The sequence below is a fragment of the Vanessa cardui genome, chromosome 15 (genome assembly GCF_905220365.1).
Source record: "Vanessa cardui chromosome 15, ilVanCard2.1, whole genome shotgun sequence".
NCBI classification, from domain to species: domain Eukaryota; kingdom Metazoa; phylum Arthropoda; class Insecta; order Lepidoptera; family Nymphalidae; genus Vanessa; species Vanessa cardui.
In genome coordinates this window covers 13,561,943-13,577,203 of record NC_061137.1, presented here as the reverse complement: position 1 = coordinate 13,577,203, position 15,261 = coordinate 13,561,943, and the positions used below count along the sequence as shown (strand labels likewise).

At 33.5% G+C, this 15,261-nt stretch overlaps 1 protein-coding gene across 1 annotated transcript in view; it reads right to left on the bottom strand.

The window, feature by feature from the left end:
• Positions 1-1,437: 1,437 nt before the first annotated feature.
• Positions 1,438-15,261, bottom strand: part of LOC124535926 (CD209 antigen-like) — a 35,639-nt gene continuing 21,815 nt past the window's right edge. The window contains exons 2-8 of the mRNA XM_047112327.1: positions 11,037-11,075; positions 10,484-10,548; positions 8,000-8,121; positions 6,871-7,003; positions 2,986-3,046; positions 1,591-1,703; positions 1,438-1,466 (exon numbers count right to left, since the gene is read on the bottom strand). Of these exons, the coding sequence (XP_046968283.1) occupies positions 1,438-1,466; positions 1,591-1,703; positions 2,986-3,046; positions 6,871-7,003; positions 8,000-8,121; positions 10,484-10,548; positions 11,037-11,041 (528 nt within the window). The 5' untranslated portion in view covers positions 11,042-11,075. The remainder of the gene's footprint in view (positions 1,467-1,590; positions 1,704-2,985; positions 3,047-6,870; positions 7,004-7,999; positions 8,122-10,483; positions 10,549-11,036; positions 11,076-15,261) is intronic.

Genomic DNA, 15,261 nt, shown 5'->3' with positions numbered 1-15,261 from the left:
CATCTTTCTATGTCAACAAACTTGTAGCCTCCAAACCACAAGCTATTTTAGGCCCTTGTAGTACTGTAGTGGTGCAAAAAGCTTCATCAAAAGTATAACACCTCGCCTCATTGCCTCCACTGGTGACAGGAGGGTTCGTTTTTTGCCCAGAGGATTGCGATGCAACGGGAAATTGCTGCTAGCATTCTTGCCGCCACGCGGTCAAGATTAATACAGTAACTAGTTTTAGTTCAAATTTGTGTATACAAATTTAATGTTATTAATTCTTGTGTTAAGAAAACCTCATTTTGGTAAAATATTATAATAATAATACGTAATATATAAGTTAAGAATAATTATCAAGGAATTAATTTAGTAATTCACGTTTATATATTGAAAGTCAGTCGTGTAAGGCGAGGCGCGCATCAAGAGTTCCGTCACGGCACACTCGGGAGAGATCCTCTAATTGGCAGAGCACCCTGAGCGCGATGCATCGCCCCTACGTGTTCAAACTTGGCTGCGTCGCTAATTTACGAAACTTTGTACGACTTTATAGAGAGAATATCAATTTCATACTTTATTTTTAACTTGATTTAATTAATTTGTTCTTTATAGTTCTATATTTATTTATTATAAAATTTAAATTCAACGGGTTAATTCTTTAATTTTAATTGTTTTGCACGGTTGAAAAAACAGTTGATTCAATAAGGGGTCAGGGGTACACCACAGCTTATAGACATAAGTATCTTATAAAAATTATTAGGTAACCTAACCAATAGGCTACTTGACTGGTTTTTAAAATCCATTTTATATTATTTAGTAGAGGTTAAGGAACCCAGTAAAAGTAGATTTTTTTATTTCTAGTACATATTTGCCAAAAAATATCATATTATAAATTCCATATTTAAATAACGCGCGAAAACGCTATTTGGACAATATGGCGCTGCCATGGGGTCGGTGACGTCACTTTGCTGTATTTTAATCTGTGGTACATATAGTAGAAAAGCAAAGTTTACAAGAAAGTGACTTCATCATAAGCCCGACCAATCAGGAGCGTTTTGTGTCATGTGACAAACATTTGAAAAAATGCATTTTTATTTATTGATTTTTGAATAAATTAAGTATTATTTTCAAGTTTCGTTAGTAAATAACCATTTTGAAACTCATAATATACACTGATTACAATAATTCACAAATTATTTTTGGCATTGTCAAATAGCCTATTGCAAGGTCCAAAGCCAGGCAAGCGCTCCTGAATATTCATGTGCTTAATTTGTGTTTGTAATTCATCTCGCGCGGTGAAGAAAAACATTATAAGGAAATCCGTATGTGTCTAATTTCATAGAAATTCTGCCACATGTGTATTCCTCAAAGCCGCATTGAACAGCGTGGTGGAAAAATTCCAAACCTGGAGAAGGTTTCAAAGGGAGAGGAGGCCTTAGCCCTGTAGTGGTAAATTTACAGGCTGTCGTTGTTGAAATCCATGCCTGTTATGGAAACTAATATCTATATGACACCAGTAATTATGCACACACTTCAAACGAGTATCTTAGAACAATAGTTTGCCGTTATACAGTAATTTAAATAAAAAAGAGGTTTTATTTTTTTATATTTTATTTTTTAAATTAATTTGACAAAGGTAAGGCTGCCGACGGTGGCACCAAAAGTCGCGAAGCCAGTGCACGGCGTCGAGGCCCGCGCAGTGAGGCTCTTCCGGTGCGTCGCTGTAAGTAAACGTATGTATATTTAAGGCTTCATTTATATATATAAAGCGTATAATATTACCTAGCAGGTCATATGTAGAGCATTTCAAATAGGATTATTACATAAACCAGCATTACCATTAAGGCGTTACTATTGTTCTGTAGGAATATACACGGGGGTGTTGTGAATTATTTGATGTATTTCCCTTCCTGACCTGAGCTAGCCAACTATATTTTAGTGCATAAGTGTTTGTGCGCAAACGAATGTGCATTTTAAGAATGTATTTCAATCTCAGAGATGGGAAGGTAACCTGCTGCGTCCGGATAGAGACTCGTATTTATTTGACATGAATTTAACATTAAGAATTTTTCGACAGAAAGACCTAATAACCTATGCTAGCTCATCCTGGATTCGAACTTGAGTCTAGTCTTTAGCTGTGCGAGCTAGTTTACTATATATTAGTTGAGTCATACAGGTTATTTATATATGTATTTTAATATCCTAAACAATACCATAACATTGAGTGTGATTATTACCTCTTTATTATCGTTAAGCTGGGGGAATATGAATCGTTTGTTGTTTTTCGACAAGGGTTAATTGGTAAAGGTCATATAGGTCAGTTGGTAACAAGCGGGATTTGATCTATCACGGTATTAATAATATTAAGCTGTATTTATAGGTAAACAATATTTGGAATACAATGTACTATTGAAATGAGATTTCAGTTAGCTCAGTGGAAAAACACGCGGATCTCAATCGAAAACAGTAAGTTCAAATCCGCTTTTTTGCACTGTACAACATAATCGTATGTAATTAAATAAAAAAATCTTTATTTGTGTAACTTGAATCATGATCTTAAAGGATTTTATTGAATGTTAAGTTACCACTGCACCGGTCTGTGGTGTAGTGATTCACTCTTTATGTCAATTACATACTTTTAATACAAGAAATAAGAATAAACCCAGTTTCCGTTTGCATACGGTAAATAGAACGTTTTTGGGAAATGGTATACGCATATGTAATAAGATACCGGAAAATATAGTCAATTTACCATTTTCAAAATTTAAAAAGACTAAATTAATAAATAAATCATATTATTCATTAAAAAAGTACTTTTTAGAAAGAAACGCCTGGAGTTAGGGTCGGGTTCCATCATAGGACACTAATTACTGTAAATAACAGCATTCTAAATCTGTTTATTTGAAAAGCGACTATGCGAGTTTCTCGCCGTTTCTTCTCGCTAGAAGCTGCTTGCAAATATGACGAGCTTAATGAGTTAATTTCTATACAACTAAAGCTTACCTGTAACCCTCGCCGTTGCCAGAGGCCCACTCGTGGAATCCAGTTTCGTTTATGTTTTCACCTGGAACAGATTCTAATTTAATTATTCCATAACATTTTTATTTATTTATACTTTATTGTACCTGCACTGTATTGTACCAGCCCTGTCGAGATGGCCCAGTGGTTAGAACGCGTGCATCTTAACCGATGATTGATCAAACCCAGGTAAGCACCGCTGATTCACGTGCTTAATTGGTCTTTATAATTCATCTCGTGCTCAGTGGTGAAGGACAACATCGTGAGGAAACCTGCATGTGACAAATTTCATAGAAATTGTGCCACATGTGTATTCCACCAACCTGCATTGGAACAGAGTGGTGGAATATGTTCCAAACCTTCTCCTCAAAGGGAGAGGAGGCCTTTAGCCCAGCAGTGGGAATTTACAGGCTGTTGTTGTTGTTTGTTGTTGCACCAGCCCTTAATGTTATATTAAACCTAAGGATTAACATTTAAAGTTGCATTAATGCAACGGCCTCATCGCTAAATAGCGATCTCTTCCCGGCAACCTTAGGGCAGAAGACTGATTGTAAAATAAATTTGGAGAGGGGTACAATAATTTTGATTTATGATATAATGTATTGATTTTTTTTGCGACAGCTTAAGGGAATTTAAGTCAAAGATTTGCAATAGCATTGTTAATAGATTGTAACTTGTCTTGTGCTGTGTTTAGTCGTGACTGTAGTTGTGTTGTTCATCAAGAGATTCGCGATTATCTCACATTATTGACTCATCAGCTTTTGTTTGTTTTTCTTTTTTTTAAGTTACCCTATTTTTATCAATTATCTTACGTTTTGTAAATTCATATTAACTTAAATATGAATTATTACAGTCCTAGTTTGAGTTTTAATTTTAGCCTTATATACTTTAGTTAGTTTAACTTTTTATGCTAGCTGTAACTACCTTTAAATGAAATTAACTTACAATAAATATTTGCAACCTAAGAAAAGATCCACATGAAATTTTGTTGGTGGTTTTTTAATAAATAAATATAAAGCATATAAAATATAATAATACACATAATACAAAACATATATATGTACATATATTTAGCTTTTCATTATGAAACAACCGAATGATAAAGAGATATCTCTTTATAAACAAGGGAAGAATATATAGGCAATGTAATTAATAGCACCGTTATAAAGCTACTAGTGTACTATCTGAAATGTTATACGGGTCCGTAATTACTGACCTCAAAACAGGAACCGCGATACGAATTATTACGTAATATATCTTATAGTACAACACTACACGGATAGGTATCCTTACAATTCACATGTATTTATTAAATATGGTAACAGATATTTTATTTCAGATGTCTTTAAAAATTACAATTTTAAACGAAAATTTTCAGTTGAATTCCAAGTAAATATCATTGAGTTTTTATAAAATCTATATTAATGTTATAAATATGAAAGTATCTTTGTCTGTCTATCTATCGCTCTTTCACTGCCAAACCGCTGAGCCAAATTTGATGAAAATTGGTATGAAGCAAAATTGAACTCCAAGGACGGACATAGGCTAATTTTGTTGCCTAATACGTGACAACCAAACCGCTAAATCTGAGAGAGAAGCCGCGGGCAACAACGAGTATTTTATATGTAGATACAGTAAAAGATCTGATGTTCTGCCTCGTGTGTCCACTAATTCATACTGGATCACCGTAGTGGAATTAACACTTATAATATGAAGGCCAGCAGAGAGACAATAGTAGGTTGTCCCTTGTGCACTTCTTAAATTGCTTACTAATTAAATTAAGTGACAAGAACAAGTGAAGTGACCAGAAAAGGGTATGATGAAATATAAAAACGCCATAATTAGGATAAATCATCCACAACTCGCACCTGAGCTAATATTAAAATATATTTTTATGCTTATCTTTCAGCGTGATATAATTTCAAATAGCGTTGTATAGCTGCATAAAGTTTATTCTGATGGCAGCAGGAGTAATGACTACGATGTATATTTTTATATTACTCTAGATACTGGTTCTAATTCCGTTTATATATTCATTATATAGTATAAAAAAAGTCGCTTACTGTCAGCCCCTATGTATAAGCTTAGATCTTTAAAATTACGCAACGGGTTTTGATGCGGTTTTTTTAATAGATAGAGTGATTCGAGAGTAAGGTTTCTGTATAATACATGGACAATATAGTAAAGAGACAAGAAAAAAATCTGTAGTATATTAATTAGTATCAGCATTGCACCCGCGCGAAGCTGGTAAGGGTCGCTTGTTATAAAACAAAAGAAAAAAAATCATTTTTTTAAAATAAATTTTGAAGCTGCATTTTTGACAAATTTTGAAAATCCTAAAAAACGTGATAACTCAAAAATGGATCACTTTTGGATGATGCATATGGAGGTTGAAATTATTGCAAATAGTCACCCGTATCACCTCCTAACGGATATACACCGAATTACCAATAACCTTGTATACATTACAGATTCTGTCATACATGATTTTCCATGAAGCTCCGTTTTTCCAACATTTTTTATAGATGTTCTGCTCTTATTGGTCATATTGTGATGGTACATACTAAAAGATTATATTAAAGAGTATCCGTTGTACAATCAAATAAACTCTCATATTCATAAAGTCTCCAGCTTTACAATGATAAAATAGATGAGATTTGCTTAATAATTAATATATCAAGTTTGAACACGTCATGACCCCTCCTAATATTGAAATTGACTCCAATGAAGTCAAGTGTTCCATTTCTGGAATGAATGAATGAATGAAATATTTATCATAAGTAAAAATATATTTATATATATATTTTTTTCGGTATATAGGTAATATGATGTGAGTACTTGCATTAAAATTCATAGAAGTTAGTACTTCGATTTATTTTATAACATATTATATTATCCATCATAAATTTTGTAAAATTTACGGCTAACATGGGTATATAGAATTTATTTACCTTTGTATGTATTCATTTATATTTGAAGTTTAGAATCTGTATTTTGTTGGAAAGCTTCTATCTATAGTGATGTACGCTGTGAAGACTCAGCCTTAAAGCGTTAACCATTAAATAACGCTTATCATGGTATTTGAATTTTCCCACAGTAAGCACTATGCTCGGGAAATCTATGATGTACATTATCGTTTAGCAGTATCACAAACTCTACCTTTTTTAAAATAAAGATGAGAAAGGTCATCATCCGATGAACTCTTAGGACAAACCTTTTGGTCAACCATTTTTGGTCTGTCACTCTTTTTAGGTACTTAGCGCTTACTGGGACACGCCGAGTGAGATGAATTACTGTTCCTTTTTGTTTAGAATTAAGTTTAAAAAAAAAAGCGACTACGAATACGTGAACACAAAAAAAAAATAGTTCATAATCGGCGGAGATATTGCGTATAAAAAGTTAATCCTTGGGGGTGAAATATTTTTGATTATACCTATTCAACAAAAAAATAGTCGTTCAAATTGATTTATAATAGGCGGAGATATTGCGTATAAAAAATTCATCCCCAATTTTCCACCCTTGGGGGTTGTTTTTTTATTATTAAATTTAACCCTTGAGATATTACCTATACACCGAAAAAAGATTTGTTCAAATCGGTTCATAATTGGCGGAGTTATCGCGTAACAAACATAGAAAAAAAACATACGGGTCGTATTGAGAACCTCTTCCTATTTTTGATGTCGGTTGAAAATAATAAATTAAGACAGTTATAGCGCGATTTAAAGACCTACTAACGCCATCTATTAACAACAAAACAAAATAACTATTTCATTATCATATAAACATGAACACACACATTTTGTATGCACGAGCTCATAAGAATGTTTAACGCGAAGCGCGCGCTGAGTGTATAGATCTATAAATTCTCACCATCAATATTCCTCCAGACTCTGTAATCATCGAGGTTGTTAATGCCAAGCCACACCACCACCTGATACTCGCTGTCGACGATGCTGGGATAGTGCATTCCTCGGACGAGCTTTTGCATAAATAAGAACTCCTCCTGTGAACGAGTCATTATTCTCTATTGTATATAGTATACTAGCTTCGCACGGTTATTTTATAAGTATCGTTAAATTATGCCCATATTACATAATGTCTTTGTAAAATGTAGCCTCTGTGTTATTCTGATGTGTATCCTATATTAGTGTACAATTAAATCTAAATCCGTTAAGTACTTTTTTCGTGAAAGAGTAACAATCGTACAGATATCCATCCTCACAAACTTATTATAAAACGGATATGACATATTTTAAATATGTATTAAACAAATACAAGCTGAGATGGCCCAGTGGTTAGGACCCGTGCATCTTAGCCGATGATATCGGGTTCAAATCAGGGTAAGCTCCACTATATATATATGTGCTTAATTTGTGTTTATAATTCATCTCGTGCTCGGCGGTGAAGGAAAACATCATGAGGAAACCTGCATGTGGCTAATTTCATTGATATTCTGCCACATGTGCATTCCACCAACCCGCATTGGAACAGCGTGGTGGAATATGTTCCAAACGCTCTCCTGGGGGAAAGAAGGCCTTAGTCCAGCAGTGGGAAATTTACAGGATGTTACTTTTTATTAAAAAGTACATTTTTATACATAACTATGACTTCAATTTCAACATGTTACGGGACAATTAGCTATGTGAAAAGTCGTAAGTTCGACCCTTGGACTTTTCGTCCTCATTCCTAGCAGAATTTTTTATTGAAGAAGTAAATAGGAGTATTAATAATTCCTTAAAAATATTTCCTTTTTTAATAAATAGATAGCGTTATCAATATCTTAGAATGAACTTTAACAAGGACGGTCGTTAAATACGTCTAAACGTTAAAAGACTTTTTTCGCCTTCGATATGATTTGGTAACCTTAAAAAAAAGCGCGTACTCCTTCCTTAAAGGCCAACGTAGCCTAGCACCCTGGTGTTGCAGATGTCCATGGGTAGTCACTTTCCATCAGGCGAGCCTCATGAAAAATAAGAGTAAGACGAGTAAGTCAACTTACTAAAGTCTTGGGTACTGCTAATTTAGCGCCATCATCTTCGCACTTGTCCCTGGCCGCCGGCCATGTCTGAGATTGATAGAATATTCGATAGCCGATATCCGTTGTTTTGTCTACGATGTAACCTGGAAGTCGAGATGGCCCAGTGGTTAGAACGCGTGCATCTTAACCGATGATTGCGGGTTCAAACCCAGGCAAGCACCGCTGATTCATGTGCTTAATTTGTCTTTTTAATTCATCTCGTGCTCAGTGGTGAAGGAAAACATCGCGAGGAAACCTGCATGTGACAAATTTCATAGAAATTCTGCCACATGTGTATTCCACCTACCCGCATTGGAACAGCGTGGTGGAATATGTTCCAAAGGGAGAGGAGGCCTTTAGCCCAGCAGTGGGAATTTACAGGCTGTTTTTGTTGTGACCTGGAAATTAGAAATCTTTCTTTACGTAAGAATATAGAACATGCAACGGGAGACGAGAGAAAGGAAATCCTTTTCTTATTTGACAAATACATTGAGCATATATGTGTTATATTTGCAAATATTTTCAGACTAGCGACCCGCTCCGTCTTCTCACGGATTTATACTAAATATAATACAGAATTTGTTAATTTACGACATCACATTGGACACTTCTAAAATTATCAGTGTTTTTTTAACTATATTGTTCATGTATTATATACACAAACATTCCTCTAGAATCATACTATCTATTAAAAAAACCGCATCAAAATCCGTAGCGCAGTTGCCAAAAATTACCTGATTTACAAAACAATGACCCTAGCAGTACCGCTACACTCGTTAGTGAACCAATTGTAGAATGTTTGTGCGAATTCGGACATAATCAAATAGCTGCTATATATTTACGCAGTCGGACTACCAAGCGATATTCCTGCTAAAATGTTATGAAAAATACGAAAATGTTCCACACGGAACTATTCAATCCACTTTTACGAATATAATTGTCTAGGTAATCTTTAATATGAAATGGTACTTTAATCGATTCTAATATTTATTTAGTTGCTTTATGTGTAGGTCATACTTACAGTTCTCAAATTCTACTACAAATATGCCATTACTGTTGCGTTTTGTTCCGGCTTACAGAATGAGTAAGGCAGTAAAGGCACAAGGGATAAAACATTTTAAGCTGGATTGGTTAATCTATGCTAATAGTATTCATGTGGAAGTTACTTTGTCCGTCCGTCTGTCGCTCTTTCACGACCAAATCGCTCAACCTTTTTGAGACCAAATTTCATCAAAAGTATAACACCTCGCCTTATTGCCTCCACTGGTGACAGGAGGGCTGGTTCGTTTCTTGCCCAGAGGATCGGAATTGCGATTCAACGGGGAAATGCTGCTAGCATTCTTGCCACCATTCCATGCTGTCAAGATTTATACAGTAACTAGTTTTAGTTAATATTTAATGTCATTTAATGTCGTTAATTCTTATGTTAATAAATTACTTTCATACCAAATTTGATGAAATTTGGTTTAAAGCATGCTTGAATTCAAGGAAGGACATAGGCCACTTTTCCTTCCTAACTCTTGACAACGAACAGTCTAAAACGCGAGTAAAACCGCGGGCAAAAACTAGTATTTTTTTAAGTGCCAAATGTGTATGGTGATGTTCCATTTGCTAGTTTGCCAATCTATTTAAAATAAAATATATATCTAAAAGCGTAGGAGATGTCGCCAGTGTGTTGTATATTTTTAAATACAATATAAAATGTTGTGACGGCGAACTAAAATAGTGTAAGCTGAGAGTAAAACCAAACGACGTGCATCGTAGTATTTTAAATGAGTAGTTTTGTTCATTTTAAGTTCTGAACTTGATACTTCTATCTTTAGTACTGTCTGTAAAATAGTTCCTGTAAATTTTATGTTTTAAATTTTAGCAAGAAAACTTTGTAAAAGTATTTTTTTAGTGTTTGATATTAAAACCTATGCAGAGTAACAGATTAAAGAGTTTCATATTTATATTTTTATGTTCGAAAATCAAATAATGATGGAAGGTAAAATGATCAAATACCGAGGTAAATTCATCTACATATTACGATAATCAGCCTACACTGGTAAATTTTTGTGGAATAAGGTTTTTTATCTTAACTATAAGAACAGACGTAAACTCTGCAGTTATAATTAAAATAATCTGATATATATAAAAGCAAATAAAATGCTTCCCTGAAGGAGTATCCAAAAATTCTAACCTATTATTATGATATATACTATCGTCAAACAGTAATATTTCGTGTTGGAATTTCTTTTAAGTCCTACGTGAGCCAGAGTAATTAATTAAATATGCTAAAATGATATCAATTTACAGTCTACTTGTTTTAAGATTTCTTTACAAACACCTACGTACGTAACACCATGATCCACAGTTTGTTGACAGTATGTTTGACGTAATAATAATGACTTCATCGCTCACGAACAATGTCGGAGATATATAATATTTTAACGAATTAAAGTGTGCCAACTGTACAGCACTTACCGTCAGGCGCGTCGCATCGGATGCAGGGCAGCGCCATAAAGAATGTGACAATCGTAACTCGCCCTCTGCAATCAGACGACGCTCGTTATATCGGCCATTTTGTTTTATTTTCGCTGTTACGAATGTTACGATGTTGTACTTTTGGCGGGAGTTAGTGAGAAGAGATGTTCGAACGCGTTAGTGTGTGGGTGTGTACGTGCTATACTTAAGCGTGTGTGTGTGATAATTTAAGATAAAGCTGGTCGAAATTAATTTTTGTTAATAAATCCATGAATGTTGCAATTGTTTTTTTTTCGAAAATAATTTAGATATCAAAAAAAAATTCTTACGTATTATATCTGTGTCTCAGATCGGTTGTTTGCGTGTGTGTGGTGTTTTTGTATAAATAATTGCAATTGTACGGGTGCGCCTGTGTTTAATCGAGGTTTGTGTGTGTTGTGTATGTGTGTGAGAATGAAAGTGACAAGTGATCGTGTGCAAGTTGTGTGTTTATGTGTTAATGTGTAATCAATATCGTATCTTTCGTTCGCGATATCTTGGTTGAATTACTTGCCTCATGATTGGTCTTCCGACGATAATATTGTGTGTTTACCTGTAAATAACAACAATTACATAAATTGAAGTACATTTTAGGTAGATTATAACAATATAATAATTATAATTTAATTTAAAAAAATATGTAAACTTAATATAATTATTAATGTACAAATGAAAATATATTATTTAAGTAAGTTTTACAAGTACATTTGAATAATCATTTTAAAGAACTATATTAAGTGAAGCTACTACCAGTTCGGAATGTAGATTCTACCGAAAAGAAACGGCCGGAAATTAGTAGTAATTATTTTGTATGTTAGGTAAATACAGTTATACGTGTATATAATAAATCTGGATAGGAAATCAACAAGTATATTAATAGTGTTTAATAGGGAATACACTCCGATTTGTTGCGGACTTTGCTTCTTAGAGGAAAGCCTTTCTTTTGACCTTTCTTTTGGCCTTTCTTTTGATTATTAGTTTACTACCTTTATTAAATTTGATTTAAAAATATGGCCTTTTTAATTTTTTATGTATAGCATTGATTGTTAAATTTAAATTAACGCACGAATTATACATTACAAATTAATTAATAAAATAAAAAGATGTAACAAAACAACATCTGCGTTCGCCTTCGCTAGTAAAATATTAATGATGTAATATCCTGTCAATAGCGCGCAATTAAACCTAATTTAATTTAATAATGATTGAAGATCGGTCAGTGATGCTGCAATGTAGTGAAGCTCGGCAGATTTAGGGATTACAGGCCGCTGCCCGATTCGCCCAGCGACCGCAACCAAATCAAATAATTAATAACGCTTGTAATTAATTAGTCAGTTAAGTAGAGATTTATTTTGTTACTAAATAGAGGGTTGGAGTAATTTTCTGTCATATTTTCATTTATTATAATATATATAGATAAATCTTAACCAGTTATTCAAAATCAACCTATTTTTAATAACAATAATATACTCATAAGTAATATAGCATAAATAATAAACATATATTTCAAAATGTTACCTTATCAAATTATTAAAGTTATATTGTTTAAGTGTAATTTATAATAGACACAAGAAATTCGTTGTTTTTTATAAAGGGCATATAACTAATTTAATATTAATTGTATATAAATTATACTTGCATATTTGAATGGATAGTTCATGTAAAATATGAGTAACTTCTTTAATGTTATTTCTCGGTACAATCTAAATTTAAACGAGTGGTCGCTTTACGTTTTATATTTTGACTATTACTGTTGTATGCTCTTATCTTGATATAAGTTGATAAGGCAACTGACGCAGATGGTCATAGTTATTTTGGAGAATATCCCAGGAACATGTGCCACGACTTACGCCCCATATGGACCTGCATACCACCTACCATGCCCTGGAAGCATACCTCTTGGCAAACACGAAGGGGTCTGATGCCGACTAGAAGTACTAATTTACATGGAGGTAGGGCTTTGTGCAAGCCCGTGTGGGTAGGTCCCACCCACTCGTCAGTTATTCTACCGCCAAATAACAGTACTCAGTATTGGTCTGAAAGGTGAGTGAGCCAGTGTAACTACAGGCACAAGGGACATAACATCTTAGTTCCCAAGGTTGGTAGCACATTGACGATGTAAGGAATAGTTAATATTTCTCACAGCGTCATTGTCTATGGGCGATGGTGACTACTTACCATCAGGTGGCCGTCGTCCGCCAACCTATACCAAAAAAAAGTAGGTTTGACCGAGCAATTGTATCAGATACATTGTGCAGGAAATAAAATCGATTCAAACGTTTAGAATATAGTCGTCAGTCATAATGCTATAAGACGCGGAATGGTTATCACGATTGTGACATCAGGACATAACTGGCATCGATAATGTATTGTATGTTAATACAGACAACAGGAGCTGCCTTCGGTTCGCTAATACATTGTTTATGCGTACTTTCTATACATATATTTTTATGTATCGTTTTGAATTATATAATGTAATTGAAAGCAAAATATTTTATCTCCACCATTTACCAAATGTTCCAAATTTGAATATACGCGGATAAGCAACAGCAACGATGTTTATCAGTAAATTAATTATTATACCTAAGTAGTTTATGATTTTACCAGCCAATAAATTCATTTATTTTCATTTGACAGAATATTCAACAACCCGCATTAGAGTAGCGTGGTGGGATATGCTTTTAATCTTCTCCTCAAAGGGAGAAGAAGCTCAGTAGTGGGAAATTCACAGGCTATACAATTTACATGTCATAGCATGACAATTACAAAAGGTTTTATTAATTCTGTATATAGTAAACGTTTACTTATAGATTGAGGAAATTTATTAAAAAAATACTTATACTAGTACACTGTAAAGGATTGTCAATATAACTGTCAGTCAATGCAACATTTCGCTCGTCGTAGTGTTTTGAAAGGCTTCGCCTTTTGGCAGGCGTGGGGGCAACTGGTGACTCGGTTTTGAAATTTAAATTCAATGTTTAAATGCTGCTGGCATTCTTATTTGTTGGCACCGTTAAACACGGACATTATTGTAACTTGTTGCACGAGAAATAATTGTTACTATTTTTCATATAAGTCAAGAGAAATAAGGTTATTGGAAGAACCGGTAAGAATTACGTACCGGTTCTTCTCGGTAGAATCTACATTCCTAACCCGTGGTTCCATAGTTTCGCGTTTAATACAGTTGTGTAAAATGACAATTCAAAAGTATTTGTAAAATTCTATTACATTTTAAGTATTATTAAGTAAATATATTTATTTGAATAATTATTATTATGATAAATAAACTCACCACAACACGCTGCGCACCGAAAAAATAAAATAACCTATATAATCACTGTTATTATTATACAACGGATTTAAAAATACCCTCATTTAAATAAATTTCAAACAAAACCCATACCATTTATATTGTAATAGTTTAAATAATTGTCCCTTAACAAGAAATACTTTTTTTAATGTGTGTACAAGGCGACGTCGCTTTCGTCACTGCGCATGCGCGATAACGGTCATCAGTAACTAACGGTACTGATAAATTTAAAAACAAAACAAATACATTGTTATACTATACGTTAATAAATATTTTTGACATAGTTTATCAAAGTGATCGCACCTTGGATCTGTTTAGTTAAATTGAGTTCTTAAATCATAATTAGTTTTAATAAAACATTTAAGTATTATTTTGTTTGTTTACCTTTCATGTAAGTATTTCATTTCCATCTGGTATTCGAACCGATAAAACAAGTATATTATTAATTTTATCCATGTAATAGGTTGGTTTTTAATGTAAATAGTCCCCTGATGGTAAGTGACTGTACAAAGATCTACATGGGACTAAGATGATGTTCCGTGTGACTGTAGTTGCATTGGTCACACCCTTCAAACCTGACCACTACAAAGCTTTTGTTGTTTGATGGTAGAACATATGACGGGTGGTAGCTATTAGATAGATGACTTGGGATTTTAATGGCCTTCTGTATTTCTTTTTTCATTTCTACAATTTCCTTATCCTACATTTTTACGTCACTCTAGAACTATAAGAAACCAATACAATAAAGCCTTTAAAAGTTATTTTTAATAGGTAACTACAACTTTTCCACTACGTTATTAATTTACTATGAAATTATATTAACTGATCTGATGATTATTATTGCCCAAGAAACAGACCAAGCATAACAAACGCGACGGGTTCGAAATCTAATAAGCATAACATCTTTAGACCAGCTATGACACTAATGCATTCAATTGCATTTATAAAGATAAAAATATCTTATCTTTGCATTTAAATATTGTAATTTATAAATGCTCCAATCGGTATTGATAAAATGCAGGTTTTACCTTTTTATATATAAAATAATGGATATTGCCTTTTTCATGTCAACTATAGTTTCCCTCCGCGAGTTTTTCATATGTTAGGGGTCATTGGGTACTTTATGTCATTTTCTATACCCCAGAGAATGTGTATACAATTTTTAACGATGGTCGGTTGAGGAGGTTGATACGACGTTACGTAATCGTAACGAATAAATAAACTCACAAACTCCTTTCGCGTCATTACAAACTCAAAATAAACTTTATACAAGTAGGCTTTTACAAGCACTTTTGAATCGTCATTTTACAAGCTACCACCGGTTCGAAAAGTAGATTCTACCGAGAAGAACCGATAAAAAAAACAGTGGTTACTCTTTTTAACATTTAAAAAACACAAAGTCATGTGACTTAAATACAATTATTGAAAT